The 27,606-nt window shown below is 44.4% G+C and overlaps 1 protein-coding gene across 2 annotated transcripts; it reads right to left on the bottom strand.

Moving 5' to 3' along the window:
* Positions 1–1,512: 1,512 nt before the first annotated feature.
* On the bottom strand, positions 1,513–25,458 carry LOC138765795 (short neurotoxin 3-like). 2 transcript variants are annotated; one of them, XR_011358636.1, is made up of 3 exons: positions 25,360–25,458; positions 6,286–6,375; positions 1,513–2,279 (listed from the first exon to the last, which is right to left on the bottom strand). XR_011358636.1 is itself a non-coding variant. In XM_069942853.1 (3 exons), exons 1-3 carry the CDS (start codon positions 16,346–16,348, stop codon positions 2,125–2,127), a joined length of 294 nt encoding a protein of 97 aa, XP_069798954.1. In that variant the 5' UTR covers positions 16,349–16,361; the 3' UTR covers positions 1,513–2,124. The 2 variants fall into 2 exon arrangements, 1 of the variants encoding a protein (XP_069798954.1); XM_069942853.1 differs by lacking the exon at positions 25,360–25,458 and adding an exon at positions 16,300–16,361.
* Positions 25,459–27,606: the final 2,148 nt, after the last annotated feature.

The following is a 27,606-nucleotide window of genomic DNA, read 5'->3' on the forward strand; positions in this document are numbered from 1 at the left end:
TGAAGTTTTTGTCAATGGAGTCTGCAGAAAATCTGAGTTTTTAACCCCAGGGTACACTTATTTAAGGCATCTCGGGATGGTATAGAAGATCACCCCTTTTTTCTCAGATAGTTCGCTATTATATTATTTATGGACGCTGGATATATGATTATATATTAGCTCTGATCCAGTTCAGGAAGAAACGCAACCCTCCCGTAATCCAGTTTGTCTTTGGGAGTAATTTCTCAATTATCTATTCTTTGTTGCCACCTAGTGGTAGCATTAGGGAGTGCTAAGGTTAAATCCTCAGCATATGCTACATATACAAATTAGTATTTGTGTGGCCTGTGCTGACATCTAGTGGTCAATAGAAAGAACTGCAATAATTTATTGGATGTGGGTGTTTGTGGCGGCTATATTTCGGTTAGACAGCAGCAACGTATACTCCTTTATTCCAAAGGAATGATCATCAATAAGTGGTTATCCTTTCTATCATGGAAATGTAGTTACACCATGAGGGATGAGAAAAGAAGTGAGAAGAGCCCAGGGAACCTGCTCATGCAATCACATAAAGGTAGAATGGGAGACCCGACTGCAGATCCATCAGATATTTAGAACTTTCCAAATTTTACATAATTTCTGCTCTGGTTCAATTTTCCGACAGTCACATTTATAATGAAAATGTCACCTTTGTTTATTCCATGTTTTAAATGTATCTTTTAAGACCCATATTACAGCGTCCACTGCCCATCACCAAGATAGAGAAGACTAAAGGTTGTCATGTGGCTTTAAAATGTATCCTGATCAAGCTAATTCCTCTCTGGGTATCAAACCTGTCTTATGTATTCCATCTTTTTTCAGACTGCTACACTTGTGTAGACAATGAGGTGTTTGATGTGCGAGGGTTAATATTGCTGCCACCACTTGTGTATGAGGTGCTGGTCACATGACCTTCCCTCAGACAAGTTTCTGCCTAGAAGCCACTGGAATGAGGGAGGAGTCTCCCTACTGCAATTTAGTCTAGGGCTGGATAATTCTGGTCAGAGTCTTGCCCTAGCCTCAGAGGTGTAAGGTTGTGCCAGAGGAAACAACCCGGTTCCTATTGTTAACAAAGTCATCTCTGGGTCAGTCATATTGGTTGTAGCACTGTGTGGTATTATCCTACCGAGAGAGGATCCTGTCGAGAGAGTCTAAAATTTTTTTTTTTACCCCAAAGCAAAATGCAATCAACAGTGTTGTTTGCTTTTGGTTTGTGGTTATGTAGGCTGGTCGCGGGGCCTGTATGTAGCTCTTGGGGCCTATATGATAGGTGTAAGAGTGTGAAGGAGAGCCCCCCTTTACAGTTGCAGAGATCACATGCTAGGTAAGCGGGGATGTACCAAAAACCTGATGGCCTTTTCTCTTCTTCATGTGGCCCAAGCTCAGCTGGGGGAAAGCAGATAGAAAGGGGGGGGGGGGGTGCAGCTGGTGGCTACACCCCATACGGGTTGTCTATGACTAAACAATAAATGACTGGTAAACAATACAAAACTGTGTATTGTAAACATTTATTAAATCACATAAAATGTCTATTAGCGTCATTTTATCAAAAGCAAAGTATTGCTGGTATTGGTGAAGCACTACAAGAAGATTAAACAGTGCCCAACGTGAATCCCAATTTGTATACATCTCAGAAACAGCGCCTCTCCTGTCCTCAGTTTGGGTGCGGTATTGCAGCTCAGATCCATTGAAGTCAGTGGAGCTTAATTGTAATACCACACACAACCTGAGGACAAGGGTGGTGCTGTTTTTGCATAAAAGTTTTTTTTTCCTTCTAATCCTGGATAAATTCCACTCTTTTAAGTGGAACTTTTAAGGCTCATTTGCATAGACCCCATTCTCGTTTATTTTACAATCCTGTGGATAATGGGAATAGCCATAATGGCAGCAACAAGGAAAATGTCTGTGTGGTTTATATGGAGTAAGCCATATGGGATTAGACATTGTATAGTTTACTTAGATAACATTACATGGACACAAAATGTTATAATAGACGTCTCATCCCTTATTATACAATCACAAGGAATCAAACGCATAAAGAAAGCAACAGTAACTGCACAATATATCTGCAATACATCCTGAGGCGTAGTGATGGGGATACTGTATTCAGAAGACTTTTGCAATCCACAGGACCACTACGGCCGTTACTGCAAGAAGGACGGACGTCCTGGGGATGACGGCAGAGTTACAGAGATCTTCTTCACAACATGAATAACCCTCCTGGCTGCAGAGAGAACTGCTTGTACATCCTTTTAGTGTCACTGCAACAGAAACATTGAGATTAGATGCCAGGTAAGCAATCTATAACTCAGAGCCACAAGGGAAGAGTTCTGTAAGGTACAGTAATGTACAGTACGGGGGACTATGCACGGTAAGCCCTTGTGTGGCGCTCGACCGATCACCTGCTAAGTTGTTCTGTGGTGGTTGGATGGTGGTGTAGTACAGCCTAGCCAGTGATGGAACTGTTGTGATGCCAGTGCTCGTTCAGCAAACAGGTTTGGTGTTGGTACCTGCTTTATTGTTAGTGCTGGCTGTACTATTCCCCAAGGGTCGGTGACCTGCTGGGCTGTGATAGGTCCCTTGGACTCCTGTCACAGTAGTCCTGAGTGGAGATTGACCCACCTGGACTATCGGTACCGCCTTCCACAGAAAGGGGAAAATGACCCAAGGTGTGTAGCAGAGGTGTGCAGGTGCTGATGCAAGGATAACTGAGTCCCAATAGAATAAATACAATGGCTTTATTGAACAGTTTCTTAGAATACAAAACACTTTGGCAGCAAAGGACTTGACTAGATACAGGCTTATGTTTACTGGATCTGTGCTGGGAGATACTTGAAAGTGCTGATACAATAGAGGTAAATGTAGCGGTGCTGGTGTAACTTAGAGTTGAGCAGTGAAGAGAAGAGGAGAGGAGTTTTTCAGAGGATTCCCAACCCAAGGTAGTTATGTGCTCTGCCAGAAATTTAGAGAGAATACTTTTTAGATAATTGAGCGATACCTGTGCCCGTGTTTCGACTATGTTGTAGCTGATCACCTTTTGCTCTACAGTGTCGGGGTACCCGTCCTTCTAGGGTGACACAAGCCCCCTTCGTAGTTATTTGGGTGTAGCTAAGTGTTCGAAATTATCCAGTGTCACCCACGCTATGAGATACAGTATGTAGACCTTCATTACAGTAACTTTGCTCTATCCGGGTCAGTTCCTCTTGTAGCCTAGGATACTGCCCGAGATGTTCTCGGTGTGGGCTGAGTTATTCCCCGACTTGTCCTCCTTGGGGTATCTAGCACTGCATGGTTAGAGTAGTAGATAGACTGAAGAAGTTGAGTGTCTCTGGTTGCTCCATACATGTGTGTCTCGGGCTCACTAACACAGCTGGACTGTCCCTGACAGGGTTCCTGGCAGAGCCAGGCCCTGGCTATCTTCAGCGGGGATGCCTACTCTGTGTGTGTCCTCCCACAAGAATCAGAAGGAAACTACTGCTACCTTTTCTCCCACCAAGTAACTTCTTCCTAAAAGCCCCTGTGAGTGGTGGAGAACAGTGTGCAGAGAGAGAGAGCGAGAAGAATAGGGATAGGCAGAAGAAAAAGAGGTATCTCCATTGGACAACAATTCAATACAGTAGGTGTGCAACCTACATTGTGAACAGAGGCATAGGCGTGCGGCTGACTTTTGTTTTTTTTCTGTTGTATGTGTGTGTGGGGGGGGGGGGCTGCCTCCTGTTGGCTTGCATTCCACCCATGTCTTGTGGGTGGTATAAAAAGAGATTATTTGGCTCCTATCTGCCCAGTTTGTAGGCTTATTGTTAGGGCTGTCTGGAGTTAGGCTGTCATGAGTTGGGGGTTGGCATAATCATTCCAATTCCTTATGTGGCCCCATGGGAAAATGAATTGCCCATCCATATTCTAGAACTATCTTCAAGGTCTGTACATTTTTCACTTACTGTGGTGTCCCACCACTGGTGCTGTCTAAGGCACCTTAGTAAGTCACTCCCTCAGGTTCACACAAGTGGGAGATGTAGTATTGTGTTTTTCCCACTAATTCCCACTAGATGTCACTACTGTCTCTATCTAACTTATTGCACAGCTGAAGAAGCACATGTTATGTGCTGACCAGTCACAGGTGATAGTTCTCCTCTGTCCTTTCTCTTCTTTCCTCTCTCTCACACACACACACTCAGCCCCACCATTAACATGATTAGTTTAGCCCCTGTAGGAGGAGTTAGTTCTTGGTGGGAGGAAGTGTTCAGTTCTAGTGTGGTATTGAGTGTGAGAGGAAGCAAAAAAACAAACCAGTCTCTGCAGAAGTTAAGCCACGGCCTGGCTTTGGCCAGGACCCCTGACAGGGACAAAAGACAGCAACTACAGACTTTATTCTCTATGCAAGTAACTAGGACAACTATGCAGTGCTAGGCTCTACTAAAGGGAGAGAAGGCACTTAGGAAACACCTTGCCCACGCTAGGTACCTCCCTAAAATGTGCAGGGCACTTACCTGAAGGAAGAGGAACTGACCACAGTAGGACAAAGCTACCGTGCAAAGGTATATGCATCCTACTGCACAGTGCAAGATGACTGGGAAACCTGTAAAGTCTGCTACACCCTGATAACTGACGACTGGGGCTCATATTACCCACTTAGGATGGGTATCCCGCAACTAGGGGGCATAAGGCGGTTCAGAGCCAGTTTAGGCATCCGTGAGTACGAATATCTTCTTATCTCTTCTATTTCTACACCTGTTCCGGCAGAGCACACTTACAACATTGGGCAGGGCTCCTCTGGCAACTCTTCTCTGTGATGTCTCACCACGGTGTTCTTTCTCTTATACACATGGAGCAAAAGTTTCTTACTCCCGGTTGTGGTGATGTAGTGCACTTTACCGTTTCATCACTAGATGTAAGTATTTTATATGTATACTCTTATGTATTGCACAGCTGAAAATAGGAAAGGGTTACTGTTTTATGTGTACCATGTGTTTTGCTGACCTATAGGAGATGCTCTCTACTTCTAGTCTATCACTCTTTTTCTTTCTTTTGCACACATTCCTTTCCACCACTCACAGGGTACCTTATTTAGCCCCTGTGAGAGGTTACTTGGTGGGAGGAGGTGTAGCATTAGTTCTTACCCAGATTCTCAGGGGAGAAGGACACACAGAGCAGATGTCCCTGCTGTAGCCAAGTCAGGGTCTGGCTCTGCCAGGACCCTCATCCGGGACAAGTCAGTTCATTCTGGTCTAGTCTAAGACACGTGTGGTAAGTATATCTACTATGAAGTGCTAAACACTACAAGAAGGAGAAGAGTCTGGGAACAACCTAGCCCACGCTATGAACCAGTCTTAAAGGTGCAGTATTCTGATACACAAGAGGAACTAGTCTGGATAGGACAAAGATACCAGAACTCTGGTCTACTCTGTCAGCATCTGCACCTACACACCATTGTATACTTGGGTTATCCTCTGCTTTCTGTGAGTGGCGGTACCAACAACCCAGGGCGGGTCTACTACCACTCCAGGCTACGGTGACAAGTGCCCAAATGACCCTAAACTCCCCCGAAGGTTACCGACCATAGGGGCAGCCGGACCGGCATCACATTAGCATTATTGAAACCTTTATATATGTTACAGGAGAGTTAGTGCTTTGCCTCACCACAGTCTAGTTAACCCATGGATGCATTACAAAGGATCTGTGGGCTGTAACATTGTGCCATACAGACAGGGACTACTACACTGGTATAAGGAAGGTATATAGTCAGAACACATGTAACTAAGGGTATGTTCACACCTCGTTTTTGTCCTCACGTCGGGCTGCACGTCAGGAATCAGTGAAAAAAGGTTGCGGACGTGCAGCCCGACGTGCCACCGACGGCCACATTGACTCAAATGAGCAGGACGGAGTCATTATGTGACTGTGTTCTGCTCATTTGCGGGACGTACGCGGCTTTTGTGCAGGACTCAAAAGCGTGATTGACCGCGCTTTTGAGTCCTGCACAAAAGCAGTGTACGTCCCGCAAATGAGAAGAACACAGTCACATAATGACTCCGTCCTGCTCATTTGAGTCAATGTGGCCGTCGGTGGCACGCCGGGCTGCACGTCAGCATCCTTTTTTCCCTGATTCCTGACGTGGGACCGAAAACGAGGTGTGAACATACCCTAAGAAAATGGTGTAATTTCATAAATTATCAACACATGAAGGAACAAATATAAACTGAGCAAGTCATTTAACTCCAGAAAACAGTATAAGATTATTTACTGATAACAAAATGAATAGTGACTTACAGTGCGACGCCGATAATGTGTAGCAATGAGTATTAAGGGATAAACAGTTGACCACCTTCATACTCTCATCATAACAAGTCAGAGAGTGGCCTGCAAGAGAAAACACACCATGACATGTATACACAGCACAATACACACAGCACTGTCATCTCCTCCTCATACACTACTACACCATGTATACACAGCACAATACACAGCACTGTCATCTCCTCCTCATACACTACTACACCATGTATACACAGCACAGTACACACAGCAGTGTCATCTCCTACTCATACACTACTACACCATGTATACACAGCACAGTACACACAGCAGTGCCATCTCCTCATACACTACTACACCATGTATACACAGCACAGTACACACAGCAGTGTCATCTCCTCCTCATACATTACTACACCATGTATACACAGCACAGTACACACAGCAGTGTCATCTCCTCATACACTACTACACCATGTATACACAGCACAGTACACACAGCAGTGTCATCTCCTCATACACTACTACACCATGTATACACAGCACAGTACACACAGCAGTGTCATCTCCTCCTCATACACTACTACACCATGTATACACAGCACAGTACACACAGCAGTGTCATCTCCTCCTCATACACTACTACACCATGTATACACAGCACAGTACACACAGCAGTGTCATCTCCCCCTCATACACTACTACACCATGTATACACAGCACAGTACACACAGCAGTGTCATCTCCTCCTCATACACTACTACACCATGTATACACAGCACAGTACACACAGCAGTGTCATCTCCTTATACACTACTACACCATGTATACACAGCACAGTACACAGCAGTGTCATCTCCTCCCCATACACTACTACACCATGTATACACAGCACAGTACACACAGCAGTGTCATCTCCTCCTCATACACTACTACACCATGTATACACAGCACAGTACACACAGCAGTGTCATCTCCTCATACACTACTACACCATGTATACACAGCACAGTACACACAGCAGTGTCATCTCCTCCTCATACACTACTACACCATGTATACACAGCACAGTACACACAGCAGTGTTATCTCCTCATACACTACTACACCATGACAACGAGGCTGAAGTTGGTTTCTTATTCAGCCAGTTTCTTATTCGGGGCTGAAGTTGGTTTCTTATTCGGCAGTTTCTTATTCAGAGGATTTTTCTTTTTCCTGTTTTAGCTATTATGCTTACAGAAAATGTATAATATTCATACCCTACCGTAAGTGAGGGGCTCTGAGAGGACTGGTGATAAAAATGGCAAAAAAGACCCCACGGTTGGCATAAAAATGGGCATGAAAGTAAAACCACAAAATTATTATTTAAAAATAGAATTGACTTTGGGCCACTGATCTCACACTGATAATACACAGAGAGGGATGCCCCGCATCACACTGATAATACACAGAGAGGGATCCCCCGCATCACACTGATAATACACAGAGAGATATCCCCCGCATCAGATCCAACAGAGTCCAGCCTGGCCCAAAGTGGTTCTGGGTATAAAAACTGGCATCAAAGTGGGCACATAGGCATTTTTTCCTAATTTGAATAAGTAACAGCTGTTTTCAAAGGGTTAAATGAGTTTGGGCCACTGATCTCACACTGATAATACACAGAGAGGGATGCCCCGCATCATACCCAAGAGAGTCCAGCCTGGCCCAAAGTGGTTCTGGGTATAAAAACTGGCATCAAAGTGGGCACATAGCCATTTTTCATGATTTGAATAAGTAACAGCTATTTTCAAAGGGTTAAATGAGTTTGGGCCACTGATCTCACATTGATATTACACAGAGAGGGATGCCCCCGCATCACATCCAAGAGAGTCCAGCCTGGCCCAAAGTGGTTCTGGGTATACAAACTGGCATCAAAGTGGGCAGATTGGCATTTTTCCCAATTTGAATAAGTAACAGCTGTTTTCAAAGGGTTAAATGAGTTTGGGCCACTGATCTCACACTACATACACACAGATAGGCATGCCCCCCATCACATTCAAGAGATTCCAGCCTGGCCCAAAGTGGTTCTGGGTATAAAAACTGGCATCAAAGTGGGCACATAGCCATTTTTCATGATTTGAATAAGTAACAGCTATTTTCAAAGGTTTAAATGAGTTTGGGCCACTGATCTCACACTGATAATACACAGATAGGCATGCCCCGCATCACATCCAAGAGAGTCCAGCCTGGCCCAAAGTGGTTCTGGGTATAAAAACTGGCATCAAAGTGGGCAGATTGGCATTTTTTCCTAATTTGAATAAGTAACAGGTATTTTCAAAGGGTTAAATGAGTTTGGGCCACTGACCTCACACTGATAATACACAGAGAGGGATCCCCCGCATCACATCCAAGAGAGTCCAGCCTGGCCCAAAGTGGTTCTTGGTATAAAAACTGGCATCAAAGTGGGCAGATTGGCATTTTTTCCTAATTTGAATAAGTAACAGCTGTTTTCAAAGGGTTAAATGAGTTTGGGCCACTGATCTCACACTACATACACACAGATAGGCATGCCCCGCATCACATCCAAGAGAGTCCAGCCTGGCCCAAAGTGGTTCTGGGTATACAAACTGGCATCAAAGTGGGCAGATTAGCATTTTTCCCAATCTGAATAAGTAACAGCTGTTTTCAAAGGGTTAAATGAGTTTGGGCCACTGATCTCCCACTACATACACACAGATAGGCATGCCCCGCATCACATCCAAGAGACTCCAGCCTGGCCCAAAGTGGTTCTGGGTATAAAAACTGGCATCAAAGTGGGCACATAGCCATTTTTCATGATTTGAATAAGTAACAGGTATTTTCAAAGGGTTAAATGAGTTTGGGCCACTGATCTCACACTGATAATACACAGAGAGGGATGCCCCGCATCACATCCAACAGAGTCCAGCCTGGCCCAAAGTGGTTCTGGGTATTTTGTGAATAAATGTTTAGCGCCGCACTACCCCTTTAAGCAAACAGGGCTAAAGTACTCAGGAGGCATTTGTCAGCATAACAGGATCCCAGAATTAGCTGTCCCATCTCGTCTTATTAAACATTTCTCGGCTAACCCTGAATACATTTCTATAATAACAATACCTGCAGCAATGTTTTCTGCTGACAGGTCTGCTTTAGGCTATGTTAGGCCTCATTCACACATCCATAGTTCAGCCAGTGAATACGGACCTGTAATGGTGGACCGCACTATGAATGTGCAGTAACAGTGCTACGCAGTTTACGGAGCACTATGTAGAAGACAATGATTCGTGCCGCAAATCCAAGTCCGCACTATAATCTATCCTTTATTTTTTTGTAGCGCGGGACGTGGACCTGAACACTTGTACAGATGTGTGAACAGGGCAATTGAAATATATTTGTCCTATGTGTTGCCTGCAATGTCAGGGTCCCCTTGTAGCCATATAGGACCCCTTTGTAGCCAGTAAGACCGCCCTTGTAGCCAGCAGAACCTGATTACGGGAGCATTGATGTCCCTGTACCCAGTGGGATTAGCAGATACATGCTGCAATACTAATGATCGCACTGCGCACGTGTAGGAAGGCCGTTCTGGGTACGAGAGATGGCTTTGCCCCCAAGTGCTGACGTCACCATACCCAAGAAGATGAAAGGAAGTAGGACATCACTGTAAGAAAGGTTGCATCATGTGACTGGACCAGCAATCTCCGAGTAAAGCCAACAAGGAATATATAAGTTCTTTAGTTAAGGGTTAATTTTAGTTCTTTTTTTTTCAATTTTTCCAGGAATACCCCTTTAGGCTATGTTTAAACAAAGTAAAAATAAGGGCAAATAATGACCATTATTAAAGGGGAACTGTCGGCCAGTTAGATTAATCTAAACTGCTGATAGCTCCTTATTGCACCAAAAACACCATGGATAAAGGTGTGTGTTTTACCTTAATCCTCATTACCGTTTCAGTAAAGTTTGGCATTTGCTCCAATGTCTGGTAAGGACCCACAGGGCATCCCTCTCTGTGTATTATCAGTGTGATGCGGGGTCCCTCTCTGTGTATTATCAGTGTGATGTGGGGCATCCCTCTCTGTGTATTATCAGTGTAATGCGGGGCATCCCTCTCTGTGTATTATCAGTGTGATGCGGGGGATCCCTCTCTGTGTATTATCAGTGTGATGCGGGGCATCCCTCTCTGTGTATTATCAGTGTGAGATCAGTGGCCCAAACTCATTTAACCCTTTGAAAATACCTGTTACTTATTCAAATTGGGAAAAATGCCAATCTGCCCACTTTGATGCCAGTTTTTATACCCAGAACCACTTTGGGCCAGGCTGGACTCTCTTGGATGTGATGCGGGGGATCCCTCTCTGTGTATTATCAGTGTGAGATCAGTGGCCCAAACTCATTTAACCCTTTGAAAATACCTGTTACTTATTCAAATTGGGAAAAATGGCTCTGTGCCCACTTTGATGCCAGTTTTTATACCCAGAACCACTTTGGGCCAGGCTGGACTCTCTTGGATCTGATGCGGGGCATGCCTATCTGTGTGTATGTAGTGTGAGATCAGTGGCCCAAACTCATTTAACCCTTTGAAAATAGCTGTTACTTATTCAAATCATGAAAAATGGCTATGTGCCCACTTTGATGCCAGTTTTTATACCCAGAACCACTTTGGGCCAGGCTGGACTCTCTTGGTTGTGATGCGGGGCATCCCTCTCTATGTATTATCAGTGTGAGATCAGTGGCCCAAACTCATTTAACCCTTTGAAAATACCTGTTACTTATTCAAATTAGGAAAAATGCCAATCTGCCCACTTTGATGCCAGTTTTTATACCCAGAACCACTTTGGGCCAGGCTGGACTCTCTTGGGTATGATGCTGGGCATCCCTCTCTGTGTATTATCAGTGTGAGATCAGTGGCCCAAACTCATTTAACCCTTTGAAAACAGCTGTTACTTATTCAAATTAGGAAAAAATGCCAATCTGCCCACTTTGATGCCAGTTTTTATACCAAGAACCACTTTGGGCCAGGCTGGACTCTCTTGGGTATGATGCGGGGGATCCCTCTCTGTGTATTATCAGTGTGAGATCAGTGGCCCAAACTCATTTAACCCTTTGAAAATACCTGTTACTTATTCAAATTGGGAAAAATGCCAATCTGCCCACTTTGATGCCAGTTTTTATACCAAGAACCACTTTGGGCCAGGCTGGACTCTCTTGGGTCTGATGCGGGGCATCCCTCTCTGTGTAATATCAATGTGAGATCCGTGGCCCAAACTCATTTAACCCTTTGAAAACAGCTGTTTCTTATTCAAATTAGGAAAAAATGCCAATCTGCCCACTTTGATGCCAGTTTTTATACCCAGAACCACTTTGGGCCAGGCTGGACTCTCTTGGTTGTGATGCGGGGCATCCCTCTCTGTGTATTATCAGTGTGAGATCAGTGGCCCAAACTCATTTAACCCTTTGAAAATACCTGTTACTTATTCAAATTGGGAAAAATGCCAATCTGCCCACTTTGATGCCAGTTTTTATACCCAGAACCACTTTGGGCCAGGCTGGACTCTCTTGGATGTGATGCGGGGCATCCCTCTCTGTATATTATCAGTGTGAGATCAGTGGCCCAAACTCATTTAACCCTTTGAAAATAGCTGTTACTTATTCAAATCATGAAAAATGGCTATGTGCCCACTTTAATGCCAGTTTTTATACCCAGAACCACTTTGGGCCAGGCTGGACTCTCTTGGGTATGATGCGGGGCATCCCTCTCTGTGTAATATCAATGTGAGATCCGTGGCCCAAACCCATTTAACCCTTTGAAAACAGCTGTTTCTTATTCAAATTAGGAAAAAATGCCAATCTGCCCACTTTGATGCCATATTCTATACCCAGAACCACTTTGGGCCAGGCTGGACTCTCTTGGATGTGATGCGGGGGATATCTCTCTGTGTATTATCAGTGTGAGATCAGTGGCCCAAACTCATTTAACCCTTTGAAAACAGCTGTTACTTATTCAAATTGGGAAAAATGCCAATCTGCCCACTTTGATGCCAGTTTTTATACCCAGAACCACTTTGGGCCAGGCTGGACTCTCTTGGATGTGATGCGGGGCATCCCTCTCTGTGTATTATCAGTGTGAGATCAGTGGCCCAAACTCATTTAACCCTTTGAAAATACCTGTTACTTATTCAAATCATGAAAAATGGCTATGTGCCCACTTTGATGCCAGTTTTTATACCCAGAACCACTTTGGGCCAGGCTGGACTCTCTTGGATCTGATGCGGGGGATCCCTCGCTGTGTATTATCAGTGTGAGATCAGTGGCCCAAACTCATTTAACCCTTTGAAAATACCTGTTACTTATTCAGATTGGGAAAAATGCCAATCTGCCCACTTTGATGCCAGTTTTTATACCCAGAACCACTTTGGGCCAGGCTGGACTCTCTTGGGTGTGATGCGGGGGATCCCTCGCTGTGTATTATCAGTGTGAGATCAGTGGCCCAAAGTCATTTTTATTTTTAAATAATAATTTTGTGGTTTTACTTTCATGCCCATTTTTATGCCAACCGTGGGGTCTTTTTTGCCATTTTTATCACCAGTCCTCTGAGGGCCCCTCACTTACGGTAGGGTATAAATATTATACATTTTCTGTAAGCATAATAGCTAAAACAGGAAAAAGAAAAATCCTCTGAATAAGAAACTGCCGAATAAGAAACCAACTTCAGCCCCGAATAAGAAACTGGCCGAATAAGAAACCAACTTCAGCCTCGTACCATGACATGTATACACAGCACAGTACACACAGCAGTGCCATCTCCTTCTCATACACTACTACCCCATGTATACACAGCACAATACACACAGCACTGTCATCTCCTCCTCATACACTACTACACCATGTATACACAGCACAGTACACACAGCAGTGTCATCTCCTCCTCATACACTACTACCCCATGTATACACAGCACAATACACACAGCACTGTCATCTCCTCCTCATACACTACTACACCATGTATACACAGCACAGTACACACAGCAGTGTCATCTCCTCATACACTACTACACCATGTATACACAGCACAGTACACACAGCAGTGTCATCTCCTCCTCATACACTACTACACCATGTATACACAGCACAGTACACACAGCAGTGTCATCTCCTCCTCATACACTACTACACCATGTATACACAGCACAGTGCACACAGCAGTGACATCTCCTCCCCATACACTACTACACCATGTATACACAGCACAGTACACACAGCAGTGTCATCTCCTCCTCATACACTACTACACCATGTATACACAGCACAGTACACACAGCAGTGTCATCTCCTCATATACTACTACACCATGTATACACAGCACAGTACACACAGCAGTGTCATCTCCTCCTCATACACTACTACACCATGTATACACAGCACAGTACACAGCAGTGTCATCTCCTCCTCATACACTACTACACCATGTATACACAGCACAGTACACACAGCAGTGTCATCTCCTCCTCATACACTACTACACCATGTATACACAGCACAGTACACAGCAGTGTCATCTCCTCCTCATACACTACTACACCATGTATACACAGCACAGTACACAGCAGTGTCATCTCCTCCTCATACACTACTACACCATGTATACACAGCACAGTACACACAGCAGTGTCATCTCCTCCTCATACACTACTACACCATGTATACACAGCACAGTACACACAGCAGTGTCATCTCCTCATACACTACTACACCATGTATACACAGCACAGTACACACAGCAGTGTCATCTCCTCCTCATACACTACTATGTAGTGTCCCAGAACATGCAGACTACTACTCCTATTATGCCCATTTCTATTGCTGTGTCAATGCCTGTTCTGGTAAGGTTTTGCACTGCAACTGCTGCTGGTTTTCCCCTAGTATTCTCTGGTAATGTGCATTCTCATGTGTGTTCTCATGTATTCCTGTGTATTATTACATTGTCCAGTGGTATGCAAGGCTGTTGATCACGTGACCGTGCCAGTGCCCTGTAACCATGGTTCCTCCAATGGCCGACTAGCTGTGGCCAGGAGCAACCATGTGACCTCCCACTTCCTCCTAACAAGTTAGTCTTCCCCCTGCTTCCAAGCAAGGAGGATGTGTGTCGTCCCTCTCCTACCTCAGAGGAGTTGGGCTTCTTCTCTGCAGCTCCCACTTCACCACTAGAAGTGTGGATCAGGTGCTCTGCTATATTCAAGTCTTCGGCTGTATCTGCCTGCTCAAGTGTCCGGATTCTTCTCTCTCATCTGGGTGTCATTCCGTTATCTCTCCTCATCGCTGCAAGGATTCACAGCAAGTATTACTTTAAAGCTAATCCACCCAGCAACGCTATTTCTCTCATACTCCTACTCCCATCATCCGGCACGTATTCTCACAGCCTATGCAGCACCACTCCTGCTTTATTTGTCAAAGCCTGCTATATACCCGGTTGCATCCGGACAGAACTGTTGCTACTAGTTACCTCATCTATAATAAAACCGCTGTTACTGAACCCTGGCATTGGTGTCCACTAACTGGTGCCCTGACTAAGTGCAGCGAAGAATCGCATGCCCATCATCACCCGCAGATTCCACAGACCGGCCCTACAGCTGTGCCGCCCTCAGGCCTATACCGTGACAAGTATAACCCCTGCAGCTGCCCCGGTCATTGCCCGCTCATAACACCAGCACTGCGGAAGTGGCCCCCAGGGGCCAGGGCATCGCAACTACACCATGTATACACAGCACAGTACACACAGCAGTGTCATCTCCTCCTCATACACTACTACACCATGTATACACAGCACAGTACACACAGCAGTGTCATCTCCTCCTCATACACTACTACACCATGTATACACAGCACAGTACACAGCAGTGTCATCTCCTCATACACTACTACACCATGTATACACAGCACAGTACACACAGCAGTGTCATCTCCTCCTCATACACTACTACACCATGTATACACAGCACAGTACACACAGCAGTGTCATCTCCTCCTCATACACTACTACACCATGTATACACAGCACAGTACACACAGCAGTGTCATCTCCTCCTCATACACTACTACACCATGTATACACAGCACAGTACACAGCAGTGTCATCTCCTCCTCATACACTACTACACCATGTATACACAGCACAGTACACACAGCAGTGTCATCTCCTCCTCATACACTACTACACCATGTATACACAGCACAGTACACACAGCAGTGTCATCTCCTCCTCATACACTACTACACCATGTATACACAGCACAGTACACACAGCAGTGTCATCTCCTCATACACTACTACACCATGTATACACAGCACAGTACACACAGCAGTGTCATCTCCTCCTCATACACTACTACACCATGTATACACAGCACAGTACACACAGCAGTGTCATCTCCTCCTCATACACTACTACACCATGTATACACAGCACAGTACACACAGCAGTGTCATCTCCTCATACACTACTACACCATGTATACACAGCACAGTACACACAGCAGTGTCATCTCCTCATACACTACTACACCATGTATACACAGCACAGTACACACAGCAGTGTCATCTCCTCCTCATACACTACTACACCATGTATACACAGCACAGTACACACAGCAGTGTCATCTCCTCATACACTACTACACCATGTATACACAGCACAGTACACACAGCAGTGTCATCTCCTCCTCATACACTACTACACCATGTATACACAGCACAGTACACACAGCAGTGTCATCTCCTCCTCATACACTACTACACCATGTATACACAGCACAGTACACACAGCAGTGTCATCTCCTCCTCATACACTACTACACCATGTATACACAGCACAGTACACACAGCAGTGTCATCTCCTCCTCATACACTACTACACCATGTATACACAGCACAGTACACAGCAGTGTCATCTCCTCCTCATACACTACTACACCATGTATACACAGCACAGTACACACTGCAGTGTCATCTCCTCATACACTACTACACCATGACTTACCAATCTGGCTGCTCAACAGAAGCATAAACAATAAGATAACAGTTTTCATGGTTGGAGTTGTTTCTTCTCTTAAGACCATCTTTAACCGTTTTGTACATCTTTTATATGAATGAGACGCTCGTAATCCTCCAGATCATGAGTATTTTATGACTTATAGTAACTAGTGTTATTATGTGAAAGTATGCGGAAAAAGGGTTTACAGTGTCTGGCGAGAAATGTCTATTATCAACTTTATTAGTGTATAATTATAGTAAAATATTAACCAGGTGTCTAGTAAAACAAAAAGTGAAACCTTATGGATTCTTGTCTAATTTACATGAATTGTTCACAAATTCTTAAAATATTGGAAGCCATGCTCAAACACCACAGAGTCAGACCTTGTGGGACCAACACGTAAAAAGGTACTAAATAATAGATTACTACCAAGAAACATCCGGAACATACCCACTCCAAAACAGTTCTAAAAAGGCATAAGACTTAATGCAACCTTTCAGAAGGCACCTCTCCATCCCTGAAAAATACCCAACCACATGCATACTGTTGGGATACACGGGCAAGAGTCTGAAGCTAGACATCTCTGAATTAGCCAATGATAAGGATGGGAAGAGGGCACTCCGATAGCCCAATATCCTTGTGGTCCTACTGGATACTGGCACACATGACCTTGTGCTGCCGGAACTACTTATCATATCTTAGCTAGGCCTGTCCTCCATACACGCTATAGCCCAATTTTATCATTGGGTGCAAAATAAAAAACTGGTATAAACTGCCTATTGCAACCAATCACAGCCCAGCTGTCAGCTCTGGTAGAATGAAAGATAAATTGTGATTGGTTGCTATGGGCAGTTTACTCCAGTTAGTGTCAGCCATAGGTGGGAGGTGCAGCGGCTCCTTTCTCTTTTTGTCTGTTTTTTACATTTCTCCCTTTTCTGGGTGGCTGGCACTCCTCCTGGTAAGACCCATGTGACCCCAATTAGCAGGAAGCACCTGTTCACACATGGCAAGTATCTCCTATTCTTCCCATTCTACCTGCAGTAGCAATGGTGAGTAGTAAGACCCTGTTCACACTTGTGTTGCTTGGTGGCTGCTTCCTCCGCCGGCAGTACCTGTTGGGTTTGGGGGGCCCTTGGGGTTTGGTCCAGTGATAGTGGGGTTGCAGGGCCATTCTATGGCCTCCTTTCCCTGTTTGTGCTCGCTTTGTGGGGTTAGCGGTCGCAGACTGACACTGTGTTGAGTTAGTGTAGGGAGTGTGAACCAGGGGACCTGCACGTGGTACATGAGGCAATATGGTTTGATCAAATTATATACCAACATCCTGGAGTTGGTTTTTAAATGTAGCCGAGAGGCATTAGTGTCAGCCATAGGTGTGAGGTGCAGCGGCTACTTTCTCTTTTTGTCCGTATTTTACTCCAGTTTGTATTTTATACCCATTGCCTCACTAATAGCACAAAAATAACCAAAAAGTGAGAAGCAATTATCTGGTTCTATGGTGTGTGTGTGTGGGGGGGGGGGGGGGTTCAAAAAATACAATGTCTCCCCTCCTGGTTCTTGTCTTCTGACAGCTTCACCATATCCAATAAAAAAGAGGTAAAATGAGAAGACACAATATATCACAACTCGTAATTACTGTTGTAGTATTACTGCTCTATACATAAAATACTGTTTAAGTTAAGAGAGAGATCAAAAAGTTGTGTAAAACCTTTTATTGTTTTGTTATATTTTATAATGGCAATAATAACGCAAATCTGAGATGTAAAGTAAGATAATTCGTCCGTGGATAGGTTTCTTTTTTTTCTTGCCGATACATAATGAGCTCTATAAAAAACGGTGAACACGTCCTTTGCTTTTTCATTATACCAAATACTTTATGTTGGTTTTCATATATGAGACTGTGCCTGCAATCCCTACATATAGCAGCTCCAGACCATCGGAGAGATGAATGAAGATCTCACCTGTGTAATTTACGGAAGGAGTGGTCTCTCATGTTACTGATCTTCCCCCGACTAACCTCAGATTGTGCCCCCTTGTTCAAATGTTAGGATGGTATTACACGGGACAATTATCGTTCCAAAAAACGTTAGATCGTTCGGATTTGAACGATAATCATTTAGTATAATAGCAGACAACGATTGAATGACCAATGACAAATCGTTGGTCATTTGATAGAATTTGGACCTATTTTTATCGTTTGCATGTAATAAGGCGCCGTTTGGTTGTTCGCAGTAGCGACGGCAGGACGACCGCGAGAACGATCATAAGTAACGTGTAATTGGTTGAACGATTTCAGTTCATTCGTCATATCGGTCGTTTGAGATCAATTATCGTTAATCGTCGAGAAATTGCTTCTTGGTATAGGACCCTTATGCTCTTATTAGAAACACTTCCCTCCTACCTCTGCATCAGTCACACATTCCCCTTTACCTCCCTAAAGAAGAGTCACAGTTCGGCACACTCTCAGTAGATTTCGGATGCTACTGATCTTAAGGCTATGTTCAGACTGCGTACGAATCCGTACGCATTTCGTATGGCGCCGTACATGTGCGGCTGAAACTACGGGCGTGCGAATATTCGATGTGCGTCCGGATGCGTACGCATTGCGAACGTAGGCCCGTAGTCTACTTACGCTTCCCGAGCTCCCTACGTAGCGATCTGACAGCGGTCTTTTACTTGGAAATCTTCGCCTAGCCCCGGACACACCACAGAACCTTTTGGATCGGCATAGAAAAATGAAGAAATCACCACTTTGCACGGATCCGCGCGATACGCTACCGGCGTAAGTTACAGCCTTCCGGCCGGAAACGATGGTCTTGTTCATTTCTTACGGCGCCGTATACGATCCGGGCGTACATTCGTACGAAGTGCGAACTGTGCGGCCGGGATCGTATACTTTGCATTGTATGCTAACTACGTAAGTTTCCAGCCGCATATTCACGGAGCGCACTACGGCCGGAAGTTTACGTAGTGTGAACCTAGCCTGAAGCTGCGGGCCGGCATCGGGAAATCCTGGCTCCGAAACTATTATAATCTTTCTGCTACTGTAGTGACACAGCTGCGCGGCTGTGTCACTACAGTAGCAGGGAAATTTGAATGAAAAGATGTAATTAACGACATAAGAACAAATTTTCGTTAGTAGTTTAATTGTTGCCTGCGTATACACAGAAAGAATATTGCTTAAATTCGACCAATATAACTATTTTTCGCATGATAATCTTTCTGTGTTATACGGCCCATAGAGATACCTACTCTCCTAACAATTTTGGCATAGCTTCTTCGATTAGCGATATCTGTAGACGTCTCTCTAGTATAGTAAAACAGATGATCCAGCAGTTCGGTAAAACGAATATCTTTATTCCAAATCCAGGTTGCAGCACACTACAGGTGTACACATGGTGGTTAGCTACATCATTATTGCAGCTCAATCTTTATTTGTGCGAAGACGTATACTAGAGACCTTACCTTCTCTTAAAGCGTGATTTGGATGCACTCCAAGAGTGCTGTCATATTGACTGTCTGTTCCAAGTCACAAGTTAAAGTTAAAATTATTTACTTTGCAAAAAAGAAGAAGAAAGAGGAGTTGCAGGCCTGGGGCATGGAAGCTCTAGGCCCCGCCTCTTTGACCCCATGCCGGCAGAAGATGTTTTTCCCCCAAATATCGGCACCAGGAGAGAAACTGATTCAATATCTCAGCAATGGATTGAAATAAGTTATATCTCCTTTGGCCCATTTTCGGACGTGCTCTGTACTATCTTTTTCTAGGCGAGGTCCTTTTCAGTCTAGAGAAGATGTCTCACCCCAAGATTAATTCATGAGTTACCAAAAAAAAAAATATTCAGAACCCACAGTCCAGATTCTAGAAATGAATTCAGAACCAACATTTAGTCCAACCTCTAGACGTCAGACAACTGGTTCGGACCTCAAAGCAGACACCTAAATAAAGCCACAAAAGCAGAGAAAGGCTATGTTCACACAACGTTTATTCATCTCTGTTTAAAATTACGTCCGTCATTTTGAGTCTAAAATAACGGACGTTATTTAGCTGCCTGACCTCCCCTTAGTGCACTGACGGGTGTTTGCACATTATTCTAGTTTGGTTACTAATCGGCCTTTGGATGGGACTCAATTGAAAAGTCCATTGAATTTAATAGCAAAAACGGAGACACAACGGTGACAAAAGGAAAACTGTGCGTGAACTACAAATAAAAAACGTCCGCTGTTTGCAAAAGACGTCCGAAAATAGTGATCATGTCCATGATTTTGACGCCCGCGGCAAAGACGTCTGTTATTCAATACGCTGTGTGCATTGGACGTCCATCTTCCCATTAACTTCAATGCATTGCATTGCAGTCAGTTAAATCTCGGCAAAAACGGACGTTATTTTTAATATTTTTGACGTTGTGTGAACATAGCCATAGCCTGTCAATAGTTCCATCGAAACCTTGTTAAGAAACGATTGCCTAACTTTATGTGTTAATATGGTGCCAGACAATCAGTGCAACATGGTGGCCAAACAACACACTTCTATGCAGCAGCCTAAATAATTTCGACCTTGCACATGGCAAAAATAATATGCTATACAGTAACAAGTTATACGTCATACTGTGCTGAAAAAATACCACTAAATAGTAACCAAGTAACAGCTCCAAGGTATCCTAATACCAGTGATGTAAAATGTCCAGTGATGTAAAATGTCTACATAATATTGCAATACATGGAAAAATAAAATTTTTGACATTTTTATTTTTTCCACCTTGATTTCTAAAAGCCATATGAGGACTTGTTTTTTGTGGGAACAATTCTATAAGTACTCGGCCGAGCCCCGTGTCCACTCATCCTTGCGCATTTTAGAGAAAACCAGAAATAAAGGTTTCTAGCCTTCCTGACCCCTCGTTTTACTGATCGTTGACCCTTTGTTTTTACGCAGACGCCTACATCATTCCTGTTGATAGAGCTTGAAGTATGATAATGTATAGTGGTTTATTATGTTATATAACTGTGTAGTGCCATATTTACACACTTTATGCTTTCCCGTAGGGGTACGTGACATATATATCATGGTTTCCACTTTTTTTTATTCTGCATTTGTTATATGCAGGTTACTGCAGCTTGTAATCTTCTTGTGTATCTAAGGTGTAGAAGGTGAGATAAGTGGCCGTGCTACTGCCTTCCCCCAATTTACACCACCTGGAAGATGGATCATCCTACCTGGGAGTATACCTAGAGCAAAGATGGCCATTATCCAGGTTACTCTTTCGTTGTACTCTTTGTGGCCATAAGTTCTGTTGAGGCTATTTGCCATAATGTTCAATAATTGGTGCCCTCCTATGGAGACATTCTGTTAAGTTTTGATTTCTCATTTTTTTCGCTCATCACCTTACCACATTATCTGTACACAATATGAGGCTATGTTCACACTACGTAAGTCTCCGGACGTAGCGCATTCCGTGAATAAGCGGCCGGAGGCGTACAATGGGAAGTATAGGAAGTACGGCTGCACAGTTCACACTACGTATGAACTTACGCCAGGATCGTACGCGCCGCCGTAAAAAATGAACCAGACCGTTGTTTGAGGACAAAAATGCCGTAACTTACGCCCGTAGCGTAACATGCGGTCCCGTACGTAGTGGTGATTTCTTAATTTTTGCTGCTTTTTGTGCCGATCCAAAAGGTTCTGTGGGGTGTCCGGGGCTAGGCGAAGATTTCCAAGTAAAAGACCGCTGTCAGATCGCTACGTAGGGCGCTCGGGAAGCGTAAGTAGACAGCGGGCGTAAGTTCGCGCTCCGTACGTAGCCGGCCGCAAGTAGCGTAAATCCCTGGCCGGAGTTTAACGCGTATATGTCCGGCCGCGGAAATATGTGGCCGGACATATACGCAGTGTGAACATAGCCTGAAAGTGTAGACTGTAGAATCAATGTTCGAGATGTTTTTTCTCCCAATACATAGCTCTATTTTTTGAGTGTTTCCTAAGAGGGTTACTCTGGTTTCCTACGGGTTTTACATAGAGATGAGCGAACCGGGTTCGGGTTCGAGTCCATCCGAACCCGAACGATCGGCATTTGATTAGCGGTGGCTGCTGAACTCGGATAAAGCTCTAAAGTTGTCTGGAAAACATGGATACAGCCAATGACTATATCCATGTTTTCCACATAGCCTTAGGGCTTTATCCAACTTCAGCAGCCACCGCTAATCAAATGCCGAAAGTTCGGGTTCGGATCGGCTCGAGCATGCTCCAGGTTCGCTCATCTCTAGTTTTACACTGTTGACCAGTATAGATAGTTAAGTGTGGAAAGCTCCAGCAGATGGCATTGTGTGTTTTGATGTTAAGTATTTAACCATTTATATTTATCAACTGACCAAAAAATAGTTGGTAAATGTTAAATTGGTGGGGACCAGAATTTTATGATTCCTATTGACTGGTATAGTCTGTGTGGGTTGCAAGTGGGGCAATTCATCAGGGCTGCATTCACCATAGGACATTAGTAATATTATTTGGATACAGTAAAGTAATTGCTTTGGGGATGTGTCCCTTGAATTAGTCAGGAGACGACAGATGCTTGGAGAATGCCCAATGAGATGTGACTTTACCTTCACCTTTGGGCTATGTTCACACTGCGTACGATTCCGGACGCATTTCAAACGCCGCCGTACATGTGCGGCTGAAACTACGGGCGTGGGAAAAATTGATATGTGGCCAGATGCGTACGAACCGCGAACATACGCCCGTAGTACAGTTATGCTTCCCTAGCTTGTTTCGAAGCGATCTGAAGCAGGTCATTTACTTGGAAATCTTCGCCCAGCCCAATAAAACTCACAGAACCTTTTGGATCGAAAAATCAAGTTCAATTTGGCTGAAATAAGTACTCCGTACGGGACCGCATGGAAATCCACGGCCGTGAGTTCGAACATTTCTGTCCTCAAACAATGGTCTTGTTAATTTTTCACGGCGCCGTATACGATCCGGTCGTAAGTTCATATGTAGTGTGCATTGTGCGGCCGTATATTGTATACTTTCAAGCGAACGCATCAACCTCAAAACTACGTGCGTATATTCGCGGTTCGCAATACGGCAGGAAAGATACATAGTGTGAACATAGCCTTGAAGTGTACAGCCTGGGATTTGTAGGTCTGATTTCCTTGTAAGAGTCATAGGTAACACTGGTGGAAGTCAAGCGAGGATCTTTACCCAGAAACTTTGAAGGTGACAACTACAAGTGGTCTGTGTGAAGTTGTTGAAAGTTTTGTTCCCTGGTTGGCTGGGTTTCGTTGAGATGTAATGCCAATGCTCAGGAGTAGAGCCTTCTGATACATCCTGCTCTATTACCAATGTAAACATAAAGCGGCACATTTATCAGAGTCTGCGATTAGCGCAAACTTTAGTGAATTTTTGCACAAGGACATCCCCCCCAGTGCACAAAACTGTGCATTTTTTTTTTTCAATTTTGCACTTTGTGTGCCATATGGTCGCCCTCCTGTGCACCCGCTCTAGTTCAGCTGTGCCCTTCTTATATACCGGTGCCCAAAACTGTACACAGTATTCCATATGTGGTCTGACCAGTGATTTATTAAGAGGCAAACTATTTTCTCATCTCTAGCATCTCGGTCTCTTTTGATGCATCCCATTATTTTATTAGCCTTGGCAGCCGCTGCCTGGCACTGATCACTAAAGTTGAGTTTACTGTCCACCAATACCCCCAGGTCCTTTTTTGGAAGCAGTTTACCAAGTGTTTTATTATTTAGAACAAAACTGCACTTACTATTTATATGGCCCAAATGCATAACCTTACATTTATCCACATTAAACTTAATTTGCCATTTATCTGCCCAAGCCTCCAGCTTCCCCAAATCCCTCTGTAATATCATAATTTATGATTACTTTACCCAGTTTAGTATCATCTTCAAAAATGGAGATTCTACTCTGTAGCCCCTCTACAAGATCATTAATAAATATATAAAAAAGTAGACCCTACACTGACCCCTGTGATACCCCACTAGTAACTGTGACCCAATCTGAGTATGTTTCATAAATGACCACCCTCTGTGTTCCGTTATTTACCCATTCACATATATTTTTTCCTAGTCCCAGCATCCTCATTTTGTAGACCAACCTTTCATGCAGCACAGTATCAATTGTTTTGAAAAGTCCAGATACACAACATCCACAGCCTCCCCCCGGTCCAGTCTATTACTGACCTCTTCATAGAAACTGATCAGATTAGTGTGACAGTATACTCCAGTATATCAAGATACGCTATATCCAGTATAGCATCTCTTACAAAGCCCTCAAATACTTTACCTACTATAGATGTTAGACTTACGGGCTCGTAGTTTCCATGATCACTCTGTGATCCTGTGGAACAATCCCTGTCATTATAGAATCTTTAAATATAAGAAATAAGGGTCTGTCTAACACAGTATTTAATTCAGGGTCTGACTGGAGTACTGCTGCTGAAAAAAAAATAAATCACATGATAAATCTGTCAAAAAGTAGCTAACTTAAACCACGCTCCTAACACCCCCCTCCTAAAATGGCCTAGCCGGCGTAAACTGCTCAAAATAGCACAAACTGCTTCATAAATGATGTGCAAGATGTTACACCCTGCGCAAAAACACAAAATACGCCAGAATAATGGCACAAAAAGAATGATACATATATATATATATATATATATATATATATATATATATATATATATATATATATATGTCAGTGCAATGCTGTCAGCGTTTTCACAAAATCCGCTAACTTTCCACACCTGACAGGAATGGCTGCTCAGTCTAGACTACCTAGACAAGGGTTTCTAATATGTGTTAGAAAAAAATTCTACTATAGTTTGAGGCCAGTTTCATGCATACAGGATCCGCAGCGAATTCCAATGCTGTGACTAGATTTATCATTCTGTGTATGTAAAGCACCTTCCAACTTAACCCAGCAGCTGCCTGGCTAATACATAACCTGGCTGCAATAAAAAGACACACTTGAACATAACGTTTTAAAGGGAACCATTCACCCCGTGGCCCCCGGCAGAAACTGACATACAGTGACATAAAGGTCAATATACTTACCACATCGCTCCCGGTCCCGTCCCGGATCCCGTTGTTGACACGGAGAAATCGACGATTCTTCTTCTCCCGCCCATTATGGTAATGAGCTGAGATGAGTCCAACGTCCATAGGAAACGACGGACGAGTCCAACTTATTCATGAGGTCCTCTTCTCGTCGCCGCCCATCCATGCCTCCTGGAACTTGATTGACGTCTTCAGTCTTCAGTCTTCTGACGAATTCCCGCGCAGGCGCCGTTGCGATGGTCTCATCACCTCTCTGCGCCTGTGCGGTAAACAGGATACGTGTTCGAGGCAATCGGCGCACGCGCAGTAAACAGTGAAGCTGCGGAGCGGCTTCAATTGTGAACTGCGCATGCGCCGAAAACGACTGTCACGGCGCCTGCGCGGGATCCGGCGAGAAGAAAGAAGACGAGGAGGAAGAGGACCCGGCGTCAATCAAGTGTCGGAGGCGGGGAGAAGGCTGGACTTCGGACCCGGCGGCGCTCATTACCATAATGGGCGCGAGAAGAAGAATCGCCGATTTCTCTGTGTCAACAACGGGATCCGGGACGGGACCGGGAGCGATGTGGTAAGTATATTGACCTTTATGTCACTGTATGTCAGTTTCTGCCTGGGGCCACGGGGTGAATGGTTCCCTTTAACGTCTCTTGTGTAACCTGTATTGACATCTAGTGGGCAATTTGAGAATTGCACTTGCACATTAGACACATACAGCTGTACTACAACATAGGATATGCAATATAGCTTTCACACCAACATGGAAAAGTGATGTTCCTCCAAATCAGTGTTTCACTCCATTTATTTTTTAAACATTGACTAGGGATATATGCCATGCCAAAAATCTTTCCAAAAGAAAGGACTACCCATCTGCAGACGGCTGTTTTGGGGGACATTTCTGTTTTGTAACTGCAGCGTCCAGGGTTGAAGTGGGGCCAGTGCTGGGCCTTCAGACACTGTCGAGGTGTCACCACATGTTGCTGCTCTCTGATACAGCAAGGTGCACCCCAATGGGAAGTAAGTCCAGAGAGTCAGGGTTCGCAGTAAATACAAAACAATGCAGGAAAAGCACTGAGCTGGCCTTTCCAGTGTCCAACCCAAAACAGAAGGTGGTTTTTTGTGCTGGGGAAAGGCCTAAGCTAGCGGTCTTCTTCTAGGTCTCTGCAGGATTGTGTAAACAAAAATTATATAGTCCTCTAAGTCACAGCAGCCCTATGCGATATAGTATTGAAACATAATAAAATAACAATATAAAATGCTGATTTAATTAGAATATCTAAATCACATATAATGATCATGGAAACAATAAAGTACAATAAAAGATACTAGTAAAAATGCCGCCGGGCCCTGGCAGGAAAATCAATAAATGAATATTTGGATACCAGCACTGCGGGTTAAAGGAGACCTGTCACCCCCCGCGCCAGGGTGACAGGCTCCCGACCCCAGATAGATCCCCTTATACTTACCTCATGTCGCCGAGTCCCGCTGCCGGAGTTGGTCCCAGGATGGAGATATCCCAGTGAGAAGCCGGCGCGCGCTGTGGAGATGGGTCTGGCGTCCATAGAGAATGAATGGAGCCGTGCGCACGCAGCAGAGATGAGTCCGGCTCCATTCATTCTCTATGGACGCCGGACCCATCTCCACAGCGCGCGCCGGCTTCTCACCGGGATATCTCCGTCCCAGGACCGGCTCCGGCAGTGGGACTCGGCGACATGAGGTAAGTATAAGGGGATCTATCTGGGGGTCGGGAGCCTGTCACCCCGGCGCGGGGGGTGACAGGTCCTCTTTAAGTCTGGGTGATGTCCAAGCAGCAATAGGCAGAGTTGCTATAGACATAATAGGCAGCTATGAGCCACAGAGCTTGCTGTGTACAGTAGTTCAGATGCAGTCACGTAGTTGTGGCAGTTTGTGCTCCCCAAGGTAGCAACCTTGTATCAATCAGCAACAATGAATGTAATGCTGAATAAACGGATAGCAATCCATAGATAGTCTATAACTGATAGCAATCCATAGATAGTCTATAACTGATAGCAATCCATAGATAGTCTATAACTGGTAGCAATCCATAGATAGTCTATAACCAACAGTAGAAAATCACAAACTGTAGATTTTTAGCAGGATTCTTAGTCATATGCTGCTGCCAAAACTGCTCTGGAGACATGAGCCTGGTGAGTATCTGTGGTATGTCAGTGTACTGGTACTGAAATGGCTGGGATTGCTGGGATCTGTAGTGTGTTTGTCAGTATACCA

This window comes from Dendropsophus ebraccatus, chromosome 10, assembly GCF_027789765.1.
Source record: "Dendropsophus ebraccatus isolate aDenEbr1 chromosome 10, aDenEbr1.pat, whole genome shotgun sequence".
Classification (NCBI taxonomy): Eukaryota; Metazoa; Chordata; class Amphibia; order Anura; family Hylidae; genus Dendropsophus; species Dendropsophus ebraccatus.